This window comes from Oreochromis aureus, linkage group 10 (genome assembly GCF_013358895.1).
Source record: "Oreochromis aureus strain Israel breed Guangdong linkage group 10, ZZ_aureus, whole genome shotgun sequence".
NCBI lineage: Eukaryota > Metazoa > Chordata > Actinopteri > Cichliformes > Cichlidae > Oreochromis > Oreochromis aureus.
Genome location: NC_052951.1, coordinates 20,795,903 through 20,819,865, shown reverse-complemented (window position 1 = coordinate 20,819,865; position 23,963 = coordinate 20,795,903). Strand labels below are relative to the sequence as shown.

The 23,963-nt window shown below is 41.4% G+C and overlaps 1 protein-coding gene across 5 annotated transcripts; it reads right to left on the bottom strand.

Annotated features, from left to right (window-relative positions):
• Nucleotides 1-390: 390 nt before the first annotated feature.
• Nucleotides 391-23,030, bottom strand: LOC116319691 (EH domain-binding protein 1-like protein 1). Of its 5 annotated transcripts, none has more exons than XM_039618348.1 (18): nucleotides 22,912-23,030; nucleotides 17,405-17,607; nucleotides 15,915-16,256; nucleotides 14,329-15,771; nucleotides 12,224-12,748; nucleotides 11,859-11,963; nucleotides 6,200-6,407; nucleotides 5,963-6,111; nucleotides 5,790-5,838; nucleotides 5,092-5,416; nucleotides 4,072-4,142; nucleotides 3,857-3,905; nucleotides 3,697-3,749; nucleotides 3,222-3,342; nucleotides 1,964-2,063; nucleotides 1,800-1,873; nucleotides 1,530-1,644; nucleotides 391-1,362 (listed from the first exon to the last, which is right to left on the bottom strand). In XM_039618348.1, exons 2-18 carry the CDS (start codon nucleotides 17,482-17,484, stop codon nucleotides 1,275-1,277), a joined length of 3,897 nt encoding a protein of 1,298 aa, XP_039474282.1. In that variant the 5' UTR covers nucleotides 17,485-17,607; nucleotides 22,912-23,030; the 3' UTR covers nucleotides 391-1,274. The 5 variants fall into 5 exon arrangements, with proteins under 5 accessions (XP_039474282.1, XP_039474283.1, XP_039474285.1 ...); XM_039618349.1 differs by having other exon boundaries at nucleotides 3,222-3,333; XM_039618351.1 differs by lacking the exon at nucleotides 11,859-11,963.
• Between the last annotated feature and the right edge of the window lie 933 nt (nucleotides 23,031-23,963).

Here is a 23,963-nt window from a genome sequence, read left to right as displayed (position 1 = left end):
CTGTATGTGGCCCATGATGTAAAATGAGTTTGACGTCTTTGGCTTAACAATTTAAGTAATTTCCTCACAGCTGGACTGCCAATTGGAGATGCATTACCAAGCCTCATTTGAGACACACCAAGCAAGGTAAAAACAGATATTTAACCTGAAGTGTTGTTAAATTTAGAGTTCAGCTGTATTGATCACTATCCAGCAATGTGTGTTTATCATCACTGCAGCATCACATTAGGGGATATTTTTGTAGCGTCCAATGCCTTTATGCTATAATGTACACAGGGTGATTTTAGCATGTTATGATTATACATTAGGATTACATTACAGTTACTGCCCTGGGTTACATAATCTATGAAGTGTGATGAAGACTAAGTGATGAAAACAGTCATGACAGATGAGCAACCAGCCGATATTTTTTTATTTTCATCATCACAAACATCCTCATTTCATTATACGCAGCTATAGTATGAATACACAGTGGCGCTGTGCTGCACAGTGCCACTTTATTAGCACACCTGCATAAGCATGCATACAGTAGTCGACACAGAAATGGAAAGCACTTTGATTTCTGTGAATATTGCAGACGTGAGCAATCACATCCACAAAGACTGCAAGTTACCAAGGTGTAACTTTAGGCTGGAAACATCTTTGAGCTCCATGAGGCTGCAGGGGGTCATCCTGAATCTGAAAACACGTATCCTCCGCTAACAACATTGGGCATTCGAGTCCAGCTCATGACTTACCACATACTATTTTGATATCCAAAATGCTCGGGCGTGTTTATGGACTTTTTCCTCGGGGAAGCGACAAGTAGGGTGACATTACTAGAAACCTGCAGATTACAAACAACTGTAAACTAAAATTCCCCTCAAAGCTGCAAATATTTTGGCCTCGTTTTTCACAATGGAGGATAAGCCAGTGTTTGAATACTGAAAGTCACAGATTAGAAACAGAAACACACAAAAAGCAAATGTGCAATAGATGTAAAACAGTCAGATACATAATTTAAATAAATAAAAATAGGTGAAAAGAATCAATCAATACTTATATATTAAGACACACTTAAAATAATGAACATTTGAATTTCTTTTTTTTTTATCAGAGAAGATGACATATTTTTTGCAGTGTCAAACTCAAAGCAGTCCTCAAGGCACTTTAAATACAAGAAAATACAGAGCCCCAGCATCCTTAAAAAAACAACTTTCTATTTTTAAAAAAGTACTCTTTTGGGACTTTGGAGTATCCGTACTGAAAGCCGTTTGTGCTTGTCCTCACTCGTCTCACTGTAACACACATTTTTCTTTGTTGCTGTATTTTCTCCTCCTCATTTCGAGACCACGCTCCAGACGCTCATCTTCCTCCAAGGCCCTGCAAACACAAAAACACGGTACGTTGCTCAGCTCATGGATATCTGCACCCCTCCATCATAGATAGGCATAAAGATCCAAATAACAAACTGATCTCTTTTGTTTTTTGGATGTATAATCTCTCTGTGACCCACTTTGTCTCTTTCACATAACCCTACGTATACTGACCGCCTCTCCTTGGTGTCGATATCCCTGATGATCTCGTCCCTTTGGTTGACCAAAGACACCAGCTCCTGGAGGAGCAGCTGCTCCCTCTGCTGCTGAGCGGGGGACTTCTGCCAGTCTGCACAACAAACAGCAGAACTCAAAATGATCAAATTCATTGTGTTTTAATTTTTTTTTACCATTTACATTTGTATTATCATCTATAAATCCTTTTGAACTTGACTGATATTGTACAGATTAGTTGTTTCCACTACTTTGATTGTAATTAATGACCTTCAATAGCCATGATTACGCGCAGTTCTCTGGTCAGAAGGTCAAATCTCCTCTCCAGATCCTGCTCCTCTTGTCTGTAGATGCAGTTAAGAACGAGTTGGTTTAAAACAAATGTAAAATATACGTATATGAGTATGTGTATACTGATACGTGGGAGGTCTTACAGCAGTTCCAGGTTGTCCTGTCTGCGTATCAGAGCGTTCTTCTTGTTTACCAGAGTGAACCACTCCTGGATCAGTCTCTCCTCTTCATCACGGTCACTTCCTGCAACAGCAGAGAAAAGAAAAGAAAGCCTGTAAATATTTGAATACACTGATAAAATGAAACAACAAAAAACATTATCGCCATGTGAGAGAAATAAAGATCATTAAACATAATGATCCACGTGCAAGATACTATTGAACAACAAAAAAAGTGTAAACTAGACTGAGCTAGATCTGGAATTTACTTCATTATAATCACAAGTAGGAGGCAGGTTAGCATCATGGCTGAGGAGGGTATTCATCTGCATTCAGGTCAGGAGATTTAAGGTTCAGTTCAATTTAGTTCATCTTTTTATGCATTTACATGTATATTTTTTGGTGTCTTATAGTGCCACCTTCCCCTCTTACAAGCACTTGGTGATGGTGGAGAGGAAGAACTCCCTTTTGATGGGAATAGACCTCTAACACAGGCCTGCTCCTGACCTCCTTCAGTAAAATATATAAATCCTGTCCTTCCTCCTACTACTTCCTGTAAAATACTGCATTAATTCTAAGATTCATCTTCTTCCTTTCAAGTCTCTCCATAACCCTGCACCTCTGTATCTCACCGATCTTCTGCACATTGTCACAACTTGCTCTACTCCACTCTGGGATCCTCCACCTCCACCGTCCTCTGTTAGACCCCAGTTAGAGCTTTCAGCCGAGTGTCCGCTCGTCTTTGAAACTCTCTCCCACACCACATTTGCAAAATTGATTTTCTCCCTATCTTTAAAGCCAACCTTCAAAAACATATTTAATATTGTTGATTTTTTTCATTCTCCAATATTTTTTTAATTGCCATATACTGCGATTTTGTTATTTATTTGCTTGTAAGGTGTCCTTGAGTGCCTTGAAAGGTGCCTATTTATAAAATGTATTATTATTATTATTGTCATTATCATCATCATCATCATCATCATATTATTATTATTATTATTATTATTATTATTATCATTATTATTATTATTATTATTATTATTATTATTATTATCAGAACAAGGTTCAGGGAGGGGCAGCCACCTGCTATGATCAGGGGATAGGGAAGAGAAAACAGAAGAATTCCAGTGGTGACACATAACTGCAACCATTTAATCAATGCAAAAGTCCATTGGATTAAATCTGCTTAGTGAATTCTGTAACATTTACTTCTTGCTCATCACCGTTTAATTAAGTGACTCACCTGTTTCCATGAGGCTTCGCAGTCGTCTCTCCACCACTGCAGCTCTGCTGTCGATGTGCTTCTGTTCTGTCTCCAATGCCGCCAGCTCACTCAACACATACTGGCTGGTGTCCTGCAGAGACTGACCACAAGCCACCATCACACACGTACAAAGACACACAGAAGAATAGAGGCAAACACACAACCACACATGAACATACAGGACGACGACGAAAGCCACAAATAGAGGAAGAGAAGAGATCAACAGAAAGAGGGGGTCGGACAGCAGAAAGGGGAGGGGGACATAAGAAGAGAAGCAGAAGAAGAGGGTCAAAAAGATTAGAGATGTCAAAGGATGGAGAATATAAGATGTGAATGATGAACTGGACAACTGTTATTCAGTACTTTTTGCAGCCATCAATTAATGATGATGTGAGAATCAAAATGATATAGAAATGAAATAAAGAACAGAAAAGGGCAAGAACACATGACTGACCATCGTTTCCTCATCTTGTTTTGGAGGCTGGGGCTCATCTGCACACTGAAACTCTGCAAAAATTAAAATACACAAATCAGACTGGGGAAAAAAAGCGGGGGAAAGAGTGCTAAAACAAATGCTTCAAATGTTAGAAAAGGCTTACTCTGCAGGCTCCTACCTGTATTATTAGTGTTTTCTGTTGCAGAGTTAGACATTGCATTTTCATCCTGGAGAAGAAATATAAAACCTTCATATAGCTACAGTAAAGCAGATGTATAAAGTTAAACAGAGGTGAAAATGCAAAGTATAAATTGAGAGTGTTTAACATATTTTTTTTGCCTGAAAAGTTTGTTTGCTGATTTAAATAATGAAGGAAGAAAGACAAAGTGTTACCTGAGCCGGCCCAGGCTTGACTACCTTTGTAAGAGACCGTGGGGGCGGGACTGGGGTTATGGACTCCTCCACTAAAAACAGAACAGACAAATGATTACATGTTACACTTCCTTAATTGTTTTAAGGCCTCAGAAAACTTGGTACAGAGTATTTCTCCATATGTACTTAATCCAGTCGAATGAAAAGCCAAAGAAGGAACTATCAAAGTGAAAGTAAAACATGTAATCTGAATCTGCTCCATTGACACTTTGTGAATGTATGTGATTACCAGGAGCCACAGCAGAAAATAATGCCAAAATGGTCATGACATATTAAATATTACTACATCGTGATTGATGCACAGATGTACATGACATCACTTACTGGATGTCCTAACTGGATGTCGACCAGTCCAAACCATTGATAACAGCACAGGAGGGAAAAAGGCTGAGACAGATTTCTCACATATGAAATCATCAGAACTTTTCCAACTTTGACAGAACACGCAGAATTCATGCCAGACCTCATCGCTCATGAATCTATTTGAGATAACATGTCTCCAGGGACATTCAGGAGTTTTAAATAAGAACAATAAATTTCACAGCTGTTCTACTGGGACTAATATTTATAGCCAAAATGCAAATTAAACACGTTTGCACTAAAAAGGCACATCTGGTATCTCTGGGAACCAACAAAAATCTTAAGCGAGGCATTGTGAACTTGATTTATTGATCTGTTTTCTGCGCCTCTTGTCGCCTTAGCTCTAACTTTGCTACTTCACATTCCTAAGTTACCCTGGGAAACACTAGTGTTTCCACCTTTGCTCTTTTCCTTTCTGCTCTCCTCGCTGTTTTTGCTGTTTTAACCCAGGTTTATGGTGTGAAAGGCTTGCATAATAAAAGGTTTTTAACTATGCCTGCACATTTTGTTATGGTAAGACAACAGAAACTGTAAAAGTTCCAAAAAGCCAAAGTGGGCAAAATTAACCTTATTTGGTGAATACATAATAAAATAATCATACAGAGGGAATAATACTAATACCTTTAAGCTGTCGTTTAGCTCTTGGTGGCGGGACCACCAGCGTGCTGCTTCCTCCCTCTTCTAGACTCACTCCTTCATTTAGTCTGGCCATGCAGAAAGCAGCAGCGTCCACATCTGTGGGAGTCGGGCCGGTGAGGGCGACGCCGTAACTGGACTTACTGCTGTTGTGCTCTATCTGCAGCACGCTCAGCTCCTGGTTGGTGAAGTGTGAGCGGATCTGGCTGAGGTAGGTCATGACTATGAGCCTGTCAGGCACGGACAGAAGGACCATGTCTGACGGCTCCAGCAGCCGAGAGATTCCCAGCGCCTCGAAGCCATCAAACGCCTGATGTTGTTAGGAAACACAGGATTACAAAAGGAGATGGCAACAATTGCCCTAGCAACACTCTTTTAATGGAACAGCAGAATATGTGCTCTGGAGCAAAACCTGGAAAACTATTATTCAGGACCACTTTAAAAAATACAAGAACGTCTGGCTGCTTGTAAGCAAAATATAAAGAAATAAGGGGTGGATTAAGACTTATACTCAGTGCTCTGAGTGTTAATCGTCAAACATCTCTGACTATTATTGCGTGAAAAATATTGATCTAAAAGAACCATGTCATCACCCTTTCACATGGCTGCAAAAAAAACCCCAAAAAAACTGATGGCACAGTGCACTAAACAGCCAAGAGCTGAAAACATTAAATCATACTCACCTTTTTATTGTTCAGTTTGATATCATGAGGGTCCAACTGGTCAAAATCTCTAATGGCACAAAAGCAGAAACAGAAAAGTAGCTTACAACATTAAGATTAACAGTTTAGTTAATATTTATAATTTCTAAACAGAATCTACTCAAAACTAGTAACTTTTGAGTAAAATGTCGTACATTTTGTCTGGATGGAAGTGGTGTAGGATGGCACAGAAGGCCAGCCCATTTCTCCAGGAAGTGCTGAAGTTTGTGACCTTTACCCCCCGGTACCCACTAGTGATGCTCTGACACCACTCGAGCAGCGATTGGCTGGAGTTCACCAGATCCTGGAAAAAGAGGGAAATAAATTTTGTTTCTGTGCATCTACGCAAATGAAAAAGCCAAATACTTATGATGAGTATTCATTAAATTTACCTCAGCTGTGTCGTCCTTCCCATCAGCCTCCTCCCTGACCACTGTAACAGGATCAGGGATCCTGGGGTCAGAGGTCTCTTCTTCTGGTAAAGTAGGAAGACGAGATGATGTGATCTCACAATGATGGGCTATGCTGGGGGAGTCTTCTAGCTGAAATGGTGGTTTCTTAACTACGTCATCAGGGAGGTCAGCCAGCTGGTGTTTTGGCCTAAGAAAACACAAGAAAAAAGATATATGATGGGAAAAAAAGCTTAATTTAGAAGAAATGAAGGAGGTTATCGACCCCGTTTCATCATTGCCATGTGCAATTTTTCAGATTTGACATGCAAGCGTGCCATGATGATGATGATGAACTAAACAAACTCATGATGTTAAAAGAGCATGATGGAAAACATACAGCAGTCATGTGATTTGCATCAGGATTTGCAGCATGGTTGCCTCAATGCAGGCCTACGCTTTTTGGCATTTTATGGGCATACACTCATTTTTAAGCATCTCAGTTTGCCTTTTTGGGTCACATCACCCATGTGTGACCTAAGCAAAAGCCTTAAGCCAGCTGGTTGACATCAGGGCCCGATTTGGACAGATCTTGCAAGCCTCTTTCCTCACTGTCACTCAGCCAAGCATACATCACACACCTGCCACATTTTTTTAGTTTAAATAATCTTGCTGATTATGATGGCCTTGAACACACTCCCTCTTTTTGTTGCAAGTTTTAGCGATTTGTAACAAATGGGGTCTCATCCGGGATCTGCACCTAGGGCCTCTTTTCAGCATTTCGGTGTAAAATACTCTTTGAACATAAAGTTGAAAATAGTGACCTCTAGAACAGCCACATGCACTCATGTGTACACATTCACAGACTACACCAGAGCTTGCTTTTTGGGGTTCAGCCAAGTTCAGCCAAGAAAAGACAACGTTAGATCTCAGCACACAAAGCTGTACTAAAACATTGTGCTTTATAAGCCAAGTCTCAAACGAGTTGGTCTAATAAAACAGGACAAGATTACAGCCTATCCTGACTTACACATTTTCCTCTGCATGTGGTTCTTCTGTTTCGGTTAGTGATATTTCCTGCAGGGCATCAAAGCTGGGAATAACTAAGTGTTGACTGACAACAGTGAGATCTGTGGCGATGTCCAGTTGGTTTTTTGGCTGCTCAGTGTCACAGTCAATATCCCCCGGGGCTGGGATGAGTCGTTTCATATTGTGAACGCTGGACACCGGGGATGAGTCACCTGACATCAGGCGAATTTTAGCCAATAGGAACTTTTCCTCTTCTTTGAGTTGTTGGTCTTTGGAGTGACTCATGCAAAGGTTGTTCATTTGTGCACTGTCACTCTTTTGGCTGTCACTGTAACTCTTGTTTAAACTGAAAGTCTTGGAGTTGTTCACATCTTCCTTAACCTTCATTTCAAGACTTGTGTGTGATTGTGTGGCTGTATTTGTGTCACCATCAACTTTAGTGACGCTCATGTCTGTGTATGTCTTAGTATGTTTTGTATCAGACTGTATGTTGGAAGTGCTTGGAGGGAGAGGCCAAGGAACCACTGAAGACTGAACAAGTTCTCCCTCCTCATCAGCTGCTACCTCAAGGCTATGGCTAGTATTTGTAGCAACAGCATCTCTCTGTCCTTTTACCAGCTGTTTCTGTGATTCATTAAGTTGGGGAACGGGTTTATTCCTCACTGTCTGATTGACTGATATCCCCTGCTGAGACACAGACGGAGGGTTAGGATGTGGACTGTCTGTTAGACTGGTTAATGACTCAAGAAGTTCTGGTTTATTTGGCTGACTGGCAGAAGGGCTCTGGTAAAGTGTTTGTTGGCTGAAAACAATTGAAGAGGACTTCTGGTTTACAGCTGGGGAAGGGTGGCCTGGTCTGAAGACAGAAAATCAAATTTCAGATCTCACGTGTTTTTCACAAAACTCAAGAACCACAAACCTAGCCAGCATCCTTTTCATGCCCCATTCCCTTTCTTTGCAAACACACCTTCATTCATCTCAAGCAACCACATATTTACCCTTTCAAGATCACAAATGTCTAAAGACATTCAAGGACAAACATTTTGATGAACTAAGGGTAGAGCATGGTGGATGTTAAAGCTCACTGTGCTTTTCCCACACTCAGCTATTTTTATGTCATTCCTTGGACATCTTGTTAGGAAAAGATTTTCACAGAGAGTCCCAGAGCATTAGTAGAACCGAGGCCTAGCAATGAGATTATATCAGTTTTGAGATTCTCTAGCCTCTAATGCATCACAGCATCTGAACATCAAAACAATCAATGCATCCATGCCACTAGACATGCTGTGAAGCTGCACCGATTACAGAACTGTGTAAGTAGACTTGTCATATTCATGTAGACAGCAAAAATAACTCGTGCAGTAGATGCACATACATCCATTGCATGCCTTTTTATTTTCATGCTTGCAAGATTTACTGCTACATATTTGTCTAAACAACAACTGAAAGCCTATGGTTAACTATTAAAATTTCATATTTGCAATTTTTCCATAGATTTACAGGGGACTATCAATGGGCTACACTGACACTGAAACACTGAAAGATAACATAATCTTAACTTTGATTATTACCCTCCTCAGTTTACAGTAAATGGAAATAAAGAACTGTTCAACCGAGTAGAAGCGTGCTATGTAAGTACCAGTCGACTCCAATAAGCATGGAGTATATATGAAGTGTTAATGTTTGATATCCCACATAAGTTCATAGCCAAGGCTGCAGCTCTTTGTCTGCTCAAATAATAATAATAACTCTAATATTAATCCAGAACAACAATAATGTTCTAATGATGTTCTTTGGTAGGTTGCATGTATGATTCATATGCAAATACATGACTCTTTCATGAGAAAGACATGCACGGCCAGGCCAAACGCTCAGTGGGGTTTAATTAACGTGATTTCCGCCCAGTTAAAGAAAACACAGTCCAGAGATCCATTAGAAGCAACGAGCACAACTCTCTCATCTCAGCTCTATTTACTCACCTCTCTCCCTGTGGCTATTTATCTCTCCCATACCCCTTACTCACCCTGCTCCCCTTCCATGTACAGCTCAGCCAGCCAGATGGACCCAAGATCTTCCTGTCCCCTCTCATATGATATTTCCTCAACATCATCCTCTCTCAGCCACACTGGGATGGCTCCATGTTTAAGATAGGATTTGCCTTTTTTAACTGATTTGAAGCCAGGATCATCCATGTCTTTCTTAACAATACAAACAGAGTCCTCAGCTTTGTTGGTTTTAATTTTGGCTGCAGGGGCAGAATCAGCCGGTCTGGTCAATACTTCAGCATTAGATATTACAGTGTTTGCTAGTTTAGGATCAGAACTGAATCCTGATTCCTCATTATTACCTTGTGACCTCTCATCATATGCAATATCCTCTAATTCTACCTCCCTCAGTGGCGGACAGTTGTTTTGTTGGCTGCTATCCACTTTCTGTTTGACTTTTTCTAAAGCAAGAACAGGAAGGGCCTCTGTCCTCCACTGTGGGGTTTCTCCATGGTTGTCCTCCTTTCCTTTTCCTTTCTTCTCTTTTTTCTTTACTTCCTCATTGACATCCTTCCTCTGTTGCTTTGTTTCGGTCTCTGTCTCCCTTTTCTCCTTATGCTCGTTCCCTTTCCTTGTTTCTCCCACTCCATTCCTTTCTTCCATTCCCTCTTTTATCTTTTCTCTCTCACTCATCCTCATCTCCTTTCTCCCTTTTTCCAACCTCTTTCTTGCCTCTTCTTTTTCCCTCTCCAACCTGTGTTTCTCTTTCTTTGCTTCCTCTTCCCACTCCTTCCTGTCTCTCTCTTCCTTCTCTGCCCTCTTGATGTTTTCCCCCTTTTCTCTCTCCTCTCTCTCCCTGTTCTCTTCTCTTTCTTTCTCCTGTTCACTAGCAGCTCTTCTCAGACTTGCCACCAGATTGTGCGCCTCGTTTAAAGATGAGCACCCTTGTTTCTGAGTCTCAGAAACTTTTTCTTCTGCAGTCGCCTGACTCTCTGCTGTGTCAGAGAAGTCTGTGGGTGGCAAAATGTCCACATCAATGGGAATCGGTGGATCATTATCCGCCTCAGAGGAACACAAGATCTCCGGATCTACTTCATGTAAACATGGTTGGAGTTCATTATTTATAAGGTGGCATGGCTGTTTGATAGAGGGTTGCGGTTGACCTGGAAGAGTCGATCCTGATGTGTGCAGGATGGAGGCCACTGTCTCGTAGCTAAAGGGCAGATACGAACAACAGGAAAACTGTGAGACAGAGCTCACCCGAAAATGACCTGCTTCATGAGCTCTGAACACTGCGACAGAGGGTCAGACAACATGCTTGATTAAAAATAGTTCCCTCTCAGACTTTGTTTTGGTGCTTTTCCAAAATGCCGTGCAAAAGCACCCAAAAGAAACACTGTTTGCTACAGTGAGAGCAACTCTGCACAGCATACCGATTTTTCTCTTTGACGGGATTAGGAACAAGTGAAATACTTTCTGGTGGCACAGAGCTGAGAGCTCAGATCAGCTCACAGACAAGCCAGCAGCTACATATGCAAGATGAATCCTCAAAGAGCCACTCAATACTTAAAAACCACATTGGCAAAGCCAGCTCACCACATAATCAAAACAATCACTAACATCCACTGGATGGTGCATTCTCCAGCGATGGATGCTTTTATATGCAGCCAGTTTAAATGCCACAAAAGCAGTTAATAAACATCAAAATGTTTCAGTACTTCACTAAAGGTTTGCCACGCAGCAACTTTTGTAGAGATGAGGTAATAATGCATTAACGTGTAGGCGCTTACATGAAGAGGTTAATGTATTAAATGTTTTACCTAGTCTAATATTTCTTCGGTCTTTTACACTACCACCCTTCATTTCTTTACATTTTGCTTCCAAGGAGCTAGAATTTTATTTTTTATTTTTTTTGTGTGTAATTTTTAAAATCATGATGAGCAATAGTTAATAGTTTTTAACATATCACAACACTGACCAATGAATCACTGCAGCATAAATAAGGATCCTAACTCAAGGGATGAACCAGTGTTGGTGTCTACCTCTCTGCACTGAATCATACTTGTTATTAATCTCTGGATGGATGGTCAATTTGGTAAAGTAAATCCGTTGGGCATCTTTCTTCGCCTTTAGACAATAATTCTGATGGCAAAAGAACCAAACGGGACAGGTTAAAAAAAAAAAAAAAAAAAAAAAAATCTGGCTCTCTTCCACAGCATGTCTGTTGTCCTGTCTTCCCTCACTCATCCCAACCAGTCATGGCAGATGGTCGTCCCTCCCTGAGCCTGGTTCTGCCAGAGGTTTCTTTCTGTTAAAAGGGAGTTTTTCCTTTCCTCTATTGCCAAAGTGCTTGCTCATAGGGGTCATATCATTGTTGGGTTTTTCTCTGTATCTATTATTGTAGGATCTACCTTACAATATAAAGCGCCTTGAGGCAACTGTTGTTGTGATTTGGCGCTGTATAAATAAAATTGAATTGAATTGAATTACACATAAAAGACAACTTAAGAAAGAACCAATTTTAAATGGTATCTTTAGGGACTTTGTTAATAGCAACCCGTTGCAATAAAAGCATACCTAGATAGAAAAACACACAGTAGAAGTCCACACAGTAGCACACACACACACACACACACACACAGACTCACCCTCTGTATAACACCCCAACTACTGCTGACATGAAACCAGCAGGCGCCTCCCTCTGCTGCTCTGCAACACACACATCTGCCTCTGTGTGCGCACATTTCTCAGCACTACCAGACACACACACACACACACACACACACAGGTCCATTATATACTTGTGTAAAGCTCTCATCAAACCGCTCCATTTGAAATACCACTGCAGCACAGACAGAGGTCAATATAAAGAAAACAGCTTCAGGTGAGGTTAGTTGCAGTTGCTGAGTAAGCACTTGATAGGCTGCAGCACCCAGAGGAACGTTAGCCATTAAAATGCGCATGTGGTGTCACGCCATGCAGCAAACACTGCAAGCAACCATCGCTGACTCACCCCCCTATTACACCTTCCTCCTCTTTCAGCTTCTCCTCCTTCGCTTCCTTGCTTTCACTACTTTCCATCCCTTTTTCCACTCCTATCTCGGTGGTGGTCTCCTCCACAGCTGCCCACAGCTGTTTTTCTGCCTCGCACACTGGGTCCTTATTGTTGATGAAATGCTTGTGACCACCAGGCACGGCATCGGCTGGTTTCTCCTCATCTGCTCCCTCCTGTTGTGGTTTTCCTGATGGATGAAGATCTCGTTCCGGCCGCAGTTCTGGTTCTGGTTTTGGTTTTGAGGGCTGAAGCGGCTCCAGCGCCAGAGTCACGCGCTTGTCAGCTTCTCGGGGGGGAACCTTGACTGAGGTTGCTGATTCCACCCTGGGTCCCTCTGGCTCTTTAGGCTCCTCTTTAACTGCCGGTGCGCTGGGCTGAGCAGAGGGTGCGGCAATGTGATGTGCATCTCCATCTTTTGCTTTAACTGGTTGGCTCTCTTGCCTAACAGGCGTGTGTACCTCAGCAGCATCCTCTCCGTGTGAGCTAGAAAAGAGGGAAAACCACATGAAGGATATATCCACTACTAATTGGCATTTCATACAAACATCGTTAAGAAACCAAACAATTAGCGAGGCACCTGAAGCACAAACAAGAGGATTAAGCAGAGAAGCAGACAAAGATGTGCCCCCTAGTCTGTTCTTACCCTCTGCACAAAGGTTTTGTACCCTCCTCGGCAGAGATTTTTTCAGGTGTACCTTTCCCACTTCTCCCTTCTAGCACTTTCCATAGAGGAATCTCTGCATCAGACCGCCTCTGCTGCGGTGGCACCACCATCGAGACCTCTAATATAACTGCTTTATTCTGGGCTGTTGGCTGAACAGCAGGGCCAGGCAGAGTACATGTGGCAGAGACTTTCTTTTCTGGCACAACAATGTTTGACAGTGAACCTTCGCTTATGAGACACAGTTGCCCGAGACTGGAGAGAAAGAGGAAAAGTGAATAAAAGAAAGGAAAAACAAGAAGAAAAGGAGCAGAGGACAGCCATTATTAATTATAAAAAACAAACAGAAGTAGGGGTGAGCGATGACGGACAGCTGAGATATACCAGGGGCAAGATCACCGATATCAGTACCAGTTATTAGAGCAGGATGCAAACCTCCACCAAAGCTGCTCACTCTCTGGGCAGTATGTACTTCTAAGGGAACAGTACTGTGTTTCATATATATTCACTTTGTTAAGCTGAATACCTTCAGCTTATTATATAGCATTATACTATATATATAATATATATATTATATAAATTATATTTTTTCTTCAAAGATGTCACACATTTTGGGATTAACTTAAATAAAAAGCAGATGTGAAATGTAAAAGTGAGGTCAGAGGTCAAATGTGACCTGATATTTGGATGCAAACTATAATTTAAGTGTTATTTATAATCCTCATATACCAGTATCATTTCCTGAATGTTGCCAATACAAACAAAGGCAGCAGAACATTTTTTATGAAAATTAGAGCTTATTTGACCTTTCACAAGAGGCCAGAGGTCTAAAGTAACCGTATACTTAGAATCGCATTGATCATTCCATATATGGATATATGTTGTCAGTAGAAGCAGTGGCAGTAAGAAACAGTTTTAAATAGATCTATATAGCATTATTATAAATTTGGCCATCAGATCAATATTTTGAACTTGAGTGAGATGATATTTTAAATGTTTATACAGTACTATGTTGACAACACACAGCATACTTGTAAGAATCATAAACTATAAATTTTAAGCCTTCCGTTGACTCTCAACCAATAATTCATCTTTGTGTTTACATACAGAATAACACACATGGGAAAGCTACAAAAACATGACCTCCTTGGCTGAGGTATTAGGCGAGAGAGCAGAGAATCCTGAAAAAATCCCCACAAAGTAATCAGACGGATTCAGCTTCATGCAGCTTTAAGTCGGAAATAACAAGTGATTTTTAAGATCATGAATTCAGTTTCAAGTTTTGAGTCTCTCTGATTTCATTTGCTGATTAAAGAAGAAGCCATCTCTGTTTACAGACCACACAAAGCGCAATCAGCACGCACAGAGTGAAATCACCACTTATTTCAAAACTATAACTCACCGCTCGCTGGAGTTTGGTTTACGAACTGATGGAGGGGCATTCTCTCTGTCTTGTGATTGGTTGGGAACTTGTGAGGGAAGCTGCTTGGATGCAGTGCTGCTTTTGACCAGCGGAGGGAAGTGAGGAGCAGGAAGTTTTATTTGTGTCACATTTTTAAGAGCCGTAATGGCGTGTTTGGTACCAGCAGGGGGCGTGTGTGTGTCTAACTCAGAAATGGACAAGGAGGAAACGGTTTTCATCTTTTCTTTGTCTTCATCTGACCTGTTGGCCTCCAGACTGCAGACCGATGCTGCTCGAGCCTCCTCCCTCCTCCTCCTGTCGTCCTCCTCCTTCTTCTTTCTTCTTTCCATCTCCTCCTCCTGCAGCTTCTGCTTTTGTTTTTCTTCATTCTTTTTCCTGTCTTCTTCCTCTTTCACTTTCCTTTCACCTTTCTCCTCTCTCTGCCTCTTCACCTCATCTTCCTTCTTTTTTCTCTCCTCCTCCTCCTTTTTCTTCTTCTCTGCCTCCTGCATTCTCAGCTCCTCTTGAAGTCGCCTCTTCTTTTCTTCTTCTTCCCTTTTAATTCTCTCCATTTCCTCCCTTTGTATCCTCTCCTTTTCTTTCTGCTCCTTTAAGAGCCTCTCTCTCCTCTCCTCCTCTTCACGTCTTTTCTCTTCCTCTTCCTTTTTCTTCCTCTCCATCCTTTCTATCTCCTTCTCTCTCTCCTCTTTGAGTTGTCTCTCCTTTTCTTCCGCTTCTCTCTTCTTTCTCTCCTCTGACTCTTTGAGTTTTTTCTCCTCCTCCTCCCTTTTTCTTCTCTCTTCCTCCTCTATTATTTTCTGCTGCTCCTTCTCTTTGGCCTCTTTCAAGCGTTTCTCCTCCACCTTTCTTTTTTCCTCTTCCTCCGCAAGCCTCTTTTTCTCTTCCTCCCTTCTTTTTCTTTGCTCCTCAACTGCTCTTCTCTCCCCTATCTTTTTCTCCTCCTCTTCCTTCATCTTTTTGATGAATCTTTCTCTTTCAAGTCTTCTCTCCTCCTCCCTCTGGAGTTTTTCCTTTTCCTCCTCCAGCTCCAGGAGTCTCCTCTCTTCCTCTCTTTTTCTCCTCTCCTCCTCATCTCGTTTCCTCATCTCCTCTTCTACCCTCAGTTTCTCCTGTTTCTCTTTCTTCTCCTTCAGGAGTCTCTCCTCCTCACGTTTCATCCTTTCCTTCTCCTTCTTGATCTCCTCCTCCTCCTGTAACAGTCTCTTCTTCTCCTCTTCTAACAGTCTCTTCTTCTCTTCCTCATGTTTTCTCATCTCTTCTTGCTTTAAGAGCATGGCCTTTTGCTCTTCCTCTTTTCGCCTCCTTTCCTCCTCTTGTTTCTTTTGAATTTCTGCCTCCCTCTGCTTCTCCTGCTCCTTTGCGATTGCTGCTCCCTCTAATTGCTTTTCTCCGTACTTCTTTTCAGTGTTTTTTTGTTCAAGACTGCAGAACAGATACACAATATACCTTAAGACTATATCTCTGCCTGTGTGTATCACCTTCATCATCACTTCACATTCTGCAACCTTAGCATTCGTTTTCTAAAATAATTATTCCTGATTGCATCCTTGAATATAAATACTCACCCTGGAGGACACCTTTTGATAGTATCGTGCTTAGAGTCATCCTCTTCCAGAAACAAATCCTTTGATTCTTGTCTCTGGTTAGGCGACTCAAAGATGACATCATCAAAGTCAGGCTCTGGCTCTGGCTTTGCCAAGGGCGGCTTTTCTGTGTTAATGGAGCTACTAATACTCTCACTGGAAGGCTTTTTAACATCAATTTGCTCTGGAACATTGGGCTGTTTAGGAGTTATAAATGCTGCCACAACAGTGGTGGAGGGCTGCTGGGGAGTGGCGCGCTCGCAGGAAGCAAAGGGCCAAGGAGGGGGTGGCGCTATGATCAGCTCTGAGCGAGTCCGGGGAGGACTAGGGACAGAAATATTGGAGGTCAGGCTTAACAGATAAGCAGCTGAGATAACAGAAAGCTGAGAGTGCAGACCAGACCAGGATATCAGGGCAACAGGAGGCAGAAATCAAAGCACTTTGCAACTGTTGGCATATGTTAGCATCATGGAAGCACAATCACAAACAAGAAGCAACTGTGATGCGCTGGGGAAGTGCACACTGACAATTATCGTAGTCCTTCATCTAGAAACATGAACAGCAGGCTGAAGCACTAATTTGGGGGTAATTTGGATGATCGCTAGTGCTGATAAGCCAATGATCAATGCTCCTTATTAGGTTTTTATAGTTTGTTCCATTTTTGTTTGAAAATAAGACCAAACAATTGTAGGAGCGTTGCTGTCCAGCAGCTATGTTATCAGTGGTATTGGATTGTTAAACCTGGGTGTCTTAGAGGGATGTTTAGGGAAATATGCTTATTTGTTGTCTTGCAGCTTTCACAGATTTCCACTAAACATGAAGCCTCCACCAGCAGATGGTTACCTTTGTACAGCATCAAAGTCCAGACTGACACATCTGACTGAATCGATGAGATCTTCTAAAACTCGCTTATTAGGAGCTCATATCTTGTTTTTTTTTTAAAATTATGTGTTCTTTATGGGCAATGTGTAGTGTTGTTGCGAGCCTTTTCATGGAATTAGCAAACTAAGAATGTTGCCAATCCAGGTAAACTGTTTCCCCTGCTTCCAGTTTTTATGTGAGCATAACAGCTTGAGGTCATTTGGTTAATACTTGAGGTCATCAATTTAATTTTTATGTACAACTCTTCCAAAAAAAGATTTCCTTATTCCTTAAAACAGTATTGCAAATTCAAACATACAGCACATCTAAGACTGCCGTTAAAAACAAATCAAAAAGATTACAGGAAGAAGAAAAAAAGGAAGTGAGCCTTCTAACTTTTTGTCTTTGTTTCAATATGAACAAGTGTTGTCATCTTTGCTGTTTCTCCTGCACTCAGTTAGATCTGCTCCCAGTCCACAAGACACAGCGTAACCTTTGCGGTCTGACAGATTTTCCACTCACACAGCAGTTTCAGGCCAAACATATCTTCAAGGCACCAAACCTAGCAATCTAAATTTATCCATTCATGTGATATCGTCCCATGACCTCACCTGATCCGCACTGGTCCGACTTTGTTTTCTGCGATGGTCACCTTTGAATCCTGGGCTGCTCTGAGTGGCTGAGTGGACATCTTGCTGTGTGAAGCCGTCCCTTTGGTTTGGGGAATCCTTGGGTTGGTGCAGAGGGCTTGCGGCTGCTTCTTTCACTGCTGAGGGCGTTTCCTCATCCACCTGAGCGAGGGGGAATGTTAAGCCTATACAGAATGAGAAGGAAAGATCAGAACATACTTTGCACAAAAGGAGGAAAGACTGTTTTTGCTTTAAATTGGATATTTTCAGATAGAAGAATGAGGAAAATGTTTTTGAAATGAGGATGATTTGCAGGCCGGTGTACCTGACCGACTGGAGCTGGTATGTGCTGGAGGAGCAGAAGGACGAGTTACAGTGAGAGGTGAGGAGAAAAAGGCAGGCTTTGGTAGAGAAGAGGATTGAGGGGGTGAAGTGCAGAGGATAGAAGCAGGACAGACTGGAGCCGCTGGGTCACAGAGGGCATCAAGATCAGGACTAGTTAACAGAGGAACAGGGGCGATGTCCCCATCAGCTCTAACAGAGTCAGATTTCAACTTTGCTCCGTGAGCACCTGGAAAATGAGAAGGAATGGCAGGAAGGATGATTTCCAGGATGAAGACAGAGGAGAAACACTGGGAAATAACTACAGAACCTATGAAAGATCAGAAATAGGAAAAGCTGCCTTCAATTACCTGACTCTGAGCTAGAGGTGGGAGATTTTGGAAGAGGGGGTATGGATGAAAGAAGAGGGGCATCAGAAGAAAAAGGAGAGGGAGATGTGGGTCGGGCGACTGACTTGACAATTTGAGGTCTGAAAATGTGAGAATGTCCTGCCAGAGGATAACACAAAATGTTAAAGTTATTAAACAGAGAACAGAGAGGATAAGCATTGCTTTTGTTAAGACTGTGAATACAGAGACAGACCAGAGGCTGAAGCAGAATCATCTGCAGTTTGAATCTCTGGGGGGCGCCGCTGGTATGAAACAGGAGCTGAGGAGAAGAGAAGTGTGAACATCAGAGGAAGAAAGAAAGACTCTAAAGTTGGTATGAGGAAAGAGTGAGCTAACAACATTATTCCAGTTTAAAGACATATAGAAAAGAGTTATGTACAATATTTTATTTTATTCACTTTATAACTATGAAATCCTTAAAATGTGGGTCTGTATCTGTATGTGTTTTTGTGTCTAGTTTTACAGGGCCAAAAGCTTTTTTAATTCTTTTAATTTATTAAGCCACTTAAAAATGACCTATGAATCACTGAATGATAAAAAAGGCACCTAACTCAAGGGATGGACCAGTGTTGTGTTTAAACAGAACAAACCTAGAAAATAACCAATTTTAAATGGTATCCTTAAATCTTTAGGCACTTTGTTGCTGGCTACCTGTCGCAAAAACACACCTTTTCTTCAGCCAAAGATAGGTTTAGGTTTAGGAAATGTATAAAATAGGATTTTTGCACAAACAAAGTGATTCCCAAAGAGCTTAAGGAAAACGTTTAAGGAAACTGGACAAGTGGAGAGCAAAAGAAGAAGCGTCAGACCTAAAAACAACAAAAAAAAAATATCAGTAGATGAAGAGTATCTAAAAGTCATGTCCTTTAGATATGAAAAAAAAAATCCAGGAAAGATTCGAAACAGGACCTGAGATATACATCTCGATCCATCTACTGTTCACTGAAGCCTCATCAGAAAAGGTCTGAGTAGCAGAGTCGCTGCCAAGAAGCCATTGTTAAAGAAGGGAAACAGGGAGAAAAGGCTGGGGTCTGCTGAATTATATGAGAAGCCTGGAGAACTATGCCTGAAGAAATGATAAGAAAGCTTGTCTAAGACAGTTCAGGCTGAACTTAAAAATAAAGGTAGTCATACCAGATATTGACTTTCAAGGTAATTAGAATTGCAAAAATTCCGTTTTTGCCTTATGTACTGTACTTCCATGTATTTTTACTCATGTTTCAATGAATCACTGCACCTATTCTCCAAGCAAAATCTAAAGAAATGCGGCATGACTGATATGTTTGCATGGTACTGTATGTTCTGACCAATTTCCTTTCTGTGACAACAAAGGTTACATTCATTTTCGTAATTGTATTTCAGCACACAGATACAGTATATTTGTCTGGAACAAACTAGCTCTAACACTGCTGTCAAGCTAATCTATTTTTACTCATTAATAATAATAATACATCTGCATTAAATGTTTAATTATTCTCAACATTTCCAAAGCGTTTACTTTTTAGCTCATTCTTATCTCTTCAAATTGTTGTCTATATGAAGAGCTACTGTTAGAGTCAGTCAAATATATATTTGTAATAGTACATAAAGGACAGATGGGTGGCTTATTTAAATATATAGATGAAACTAATGCCTGAAGCTTACACAAGGCCACATGGATTCAGTTACATGAAGGATTAAGCAAACAGCTAATATTAGAAAGACAGAGCAGACTTTGAATGTTGACTGATGTTAAATGAAAAGAGGCAAACTATTTAAAAAATGAATACAAGAATGAGCATAAATAACTAATTTATCTTGCTCTGAGACACTCACACAACATTCAGATGTTTCACTCAAAATTCTGAAATCATCACAACCTGAACATGCATATAGCTTCCTCCCAACACAACATAATCCAGAGTGCAGTCCGTTCTCTATTTCACTCTATAATGTACCATGGGCATGAAGCTAAATCATACAAAAGGCAAAACCAAATCAGACGGTCACATATCAGACATCAATTTGTCTGAAGCATGCAGCATGCCTGTCTACCAGCCAGCCTCTCATTACCTTTTGCAGAGCCTGACTGGAAGATTTTGGGCAGAGAGGGAGGCTGAGAGATGGTCCAGGTGGGTGGAGGGTGAGATGATGGAGGTTCAGAGGACAGGGTGGATTTTGTTGGGAAGGAAGATTTGATAGAAAGGGGCTGGGAGCCAGTGGATTTGGGTTTATGGGGGAGAGAAGTAGATACGGTTAGTGAAGACTTCTGTAAAGTGATGGAAGATGGTGTTACAATGGGCTCAGGTGACGACGGTGAAGTGGAGGGAAGTTTGGGAGGTAAAGAAGAAATGCTCGTGGCAAGTGCACAGGCAGGCTTTGAGGACAGAGAAGAAGGTGTGTTTGAGTCTGCAGCACCTTCATTGGAACTGGATGAAGAATTCACAGGAACTGACACCAGTGAGGCAGGAGGTAAAGGAGACACAGATTCAGAGGATTTAAGAGATGGAGTGTGGGTGGGCACGTCTGGCAGAGGAAGGACAGAAGGCATACTCTGGATTGAAGGAGCATCTGCTGTGATCTGGGAGCTTGGAGCTTTAGAGTCAGTCAGAGAAGACGCTTCAGGAAGAACAGGATTGGCAGATTTCTTATGCTTGGACCTGGGTGACGGCTGAGGGGAGGGGCCAGGGGATGGCTGGATCTCTGACTGGACAGGAGTAGTGGACAAGGGATGTCGTGAGCGGCGTGGAGAAGGGCGGGGGGCAATTGGTAAAGGAGGCCGGGAGTGCACAGCGAGACTGGAAGGACCACCATCACTTCCACTGGCTGCATTAATAAATGGAAGGATGGATAGAAGGATAGATTAATGAAAGTAGATTAGAAAAGAAAGAGTAAGAAAGAAAAGAGAATGAATTGTGCATATGAATATGATGCAATGGAAAGGCAAACTAGGTTACTCTTGAGATAAGCCTATGAGTATTCTTTCTTAACTGTGATACAACAAGAAATAACGTCCATTTATAACTCTTCATTTGTACAGTTGTAATCACAAGTTTATATCTGACCATCATTGGCATGAACGTCATGATAATTTGGGGGGTTTAGTGATTTCTTTGAACTGTTCTTTTCCAGGGTGGAATAATTGTGCAGTAAACATCTATAATGAATTTTGAAAAATTTGAGTTTATTGAGGATTTTCTCTAATTCACACAGAGTCAAAAGTATACATTCAGGCTCAAATATCCACATACACCCCCACAATTATTTGGTTAAATGCTCCTCTTGACCTGATGATTTTGGTAGCCATCAACAAGCTTCTGGCATAATTCTGGCTGGATGTTTTCAGCAGTCTTCTTAGCAGAATTGGCAGAGTTCATTTAAATTGGTTGGTTTCCTGGCACAGACCTGACTTTTAAGTGTAGTCCCCAAACTTTGTGGTAAAGTTGAAGAATTTGGAGGTCATCCTCCTTCTTCATTATTTCACCACCATGTTGACAATCTACCAGTGTTTATAGGTTTGAAAGCAGCCCCTTTAGTATGACGCTACCACCACCACCATGCTTGACAGCTGGCTTCAGTGTTCATAGGTTTGAAAGACCACAAACCTTTTTTACTCAGAAGATACCTCTTGTCATTTTGGAGCTGCAAATCAACTTTGGAGCAAAGCTTCTTTCTTGACCACAAACTCTTTCAGTTCATGAAGATGTAAAACTGGCTTTTCCATGGACAGTGCTGCAAATCAACTTCCAGCAGAAGCTTGGTTTGCAGGCCTGAGCCTTGATGGTTCCTGGTTGTTCCTGAACACCTCAACCAACTTCCTCTCATCCGACGGTGACAGTTTGGCAAAATGTGCTTTTATACAATTATTTGAACTGAAGATCTTGGAATTGTTGTTTAGAAGCTGTTCACAGCTTGTATAACTCTACAACCTACAGCTATGCTGCTAAGAGAAACTGCTAGTTGTAGTAAATCATAATCACTAAAGAAAAGCTAATAGGCCTTGTTAAGCTAAAAGATACTGTAGAGCGTTTAGTACCACTTGTTGAAATATTTAATTGGGTGTTTGTATATATTTAAGCCTGTCTTTATAGTTTTGATCTCACTAAAATTAAAATAAAAAATTTCCATGACATTAATGGCCATGAATAAACTTGAGACCACAACTCTAACTAATAATTGCCTGAAACTGCAACCTAAGAACTCCTCTGCAACTGAATCTCTCTCCAAATTCAAATACAACATTAGTTGCAGCAATCCAAAAAAGAAAACCGTATGAAGCAACGCTAATGTCTGTTTGGACACAAAAACCTCATTGTGTTCAGCGCTGTCTCTGCATAAACTTCAGTATATTGGTGGCAGTATTTTGCCATCACATGATTCCTAATCGTGTTTAGTATGTGGACGAGAAATATGTGGTGTCCAAAGGACTGTCCATTCATGTGGTAAGGACCACAGAATAAATGGCACAAGTGTGTGAAATACTGCAATATATATAAACTTATCTAGGCAGTAAGAGACAGGCAGAGAGGCAAACAGTAGGTGAGAGTGGCAAGGGGGGAGAAAGCGCTACCTGAGGATGGCAAAGTGGATGCCGTGGAGTTTCGCTTATCAGGTGGAGGGGGAGCAGGGCGATTTGGACGGGTAAGAGTGTGGGGGACAACTGGAGCAGCAGAAAAAGGGAAGAGTGGAAAAACATACGGAAATAAGAACAGAAAAGGAAAGCAGAGGAAAAGGAAATGTCAAAAGGTCAAAAAACTGTGTTGGTGTAATCCTGCCTACCTGTGGCAGTCACAGACTTCTTGTCCTCTTCTTCATCGCTCTCATTGAAGTCGTCCAGGTTGCCGATATCTGTGGGTTTGACGCTCATCAGGCTGGCAAGACTTTGCATGTCTTCATCACTGAAGAACAAGAAAAACATGCACCACAACCTCATTACCAACCCCACCAATAAGAAGCACTCTTTATGAAAAAAAGTGTTTTCAAATGCTTTTACTCTTTAAGCTATGATTCATTTATTAAACTCAGGTTAAAAGTGCTATTGTCACACCCTGACTGATGTAGAACAGTAGTAAGAGTAAGTAAGTAGTAGTGACTTAAACTACTCACGTGGCTTTTCCCTCTCGAATAAAGACGCATGACAGGGACAGCTTGAGCGTGGCCTCCACCACTTTGACAGACAGTGGCTTCAGCTTCAGCGTCAGGTCAGTCTGGGTTAGCGTGGGGCTAGCAAACCGCTTCAGGTTGATGTCAGCGGATGCCAGCACCTTACGGTGACCCTTATTTTCCTGTAAATAACACAAACAAGTATTTTATACCATATTCTTTGATTTCTACTTGGTGATTAAGCTGAGTCTGAATTTTATAACTGGATGTCTGAGCTATTTAGGTTTGGCTATTTTATTGGCAAACCTTTTGCTTATTTTTCTACTTATAAACAGTTTTAGTCAGGCATAGAGAAATACTTACACCCTCAATGACAAAGGTCCATTCTTTGTCTTCAAATTCATCAGCATTGGCATCCTGAGGGGATTATCATAAAAATGCAGACTGTTTAGTGGGACATCCTCCTAAAAGTTGTATCCACATATCCACACATATGCTTCCACACATATGAGTCTTCAGGTGTACTACATAAACTCTATAAAATCCTGTGAAAAACAGGAGCACATGCAGTACACTGTTACTGTGTCCAGGAAGGAAGGACACAGTAACACACAGTCTGGTTTTAATTCTAGGAGACGGTAAGTAGCAGCCAAGTGATACTTATCAAATTCACTTGATTAAATAATCACTAACACATGTGAGCACCTCAATAGAAGCTGGAGTTTGGG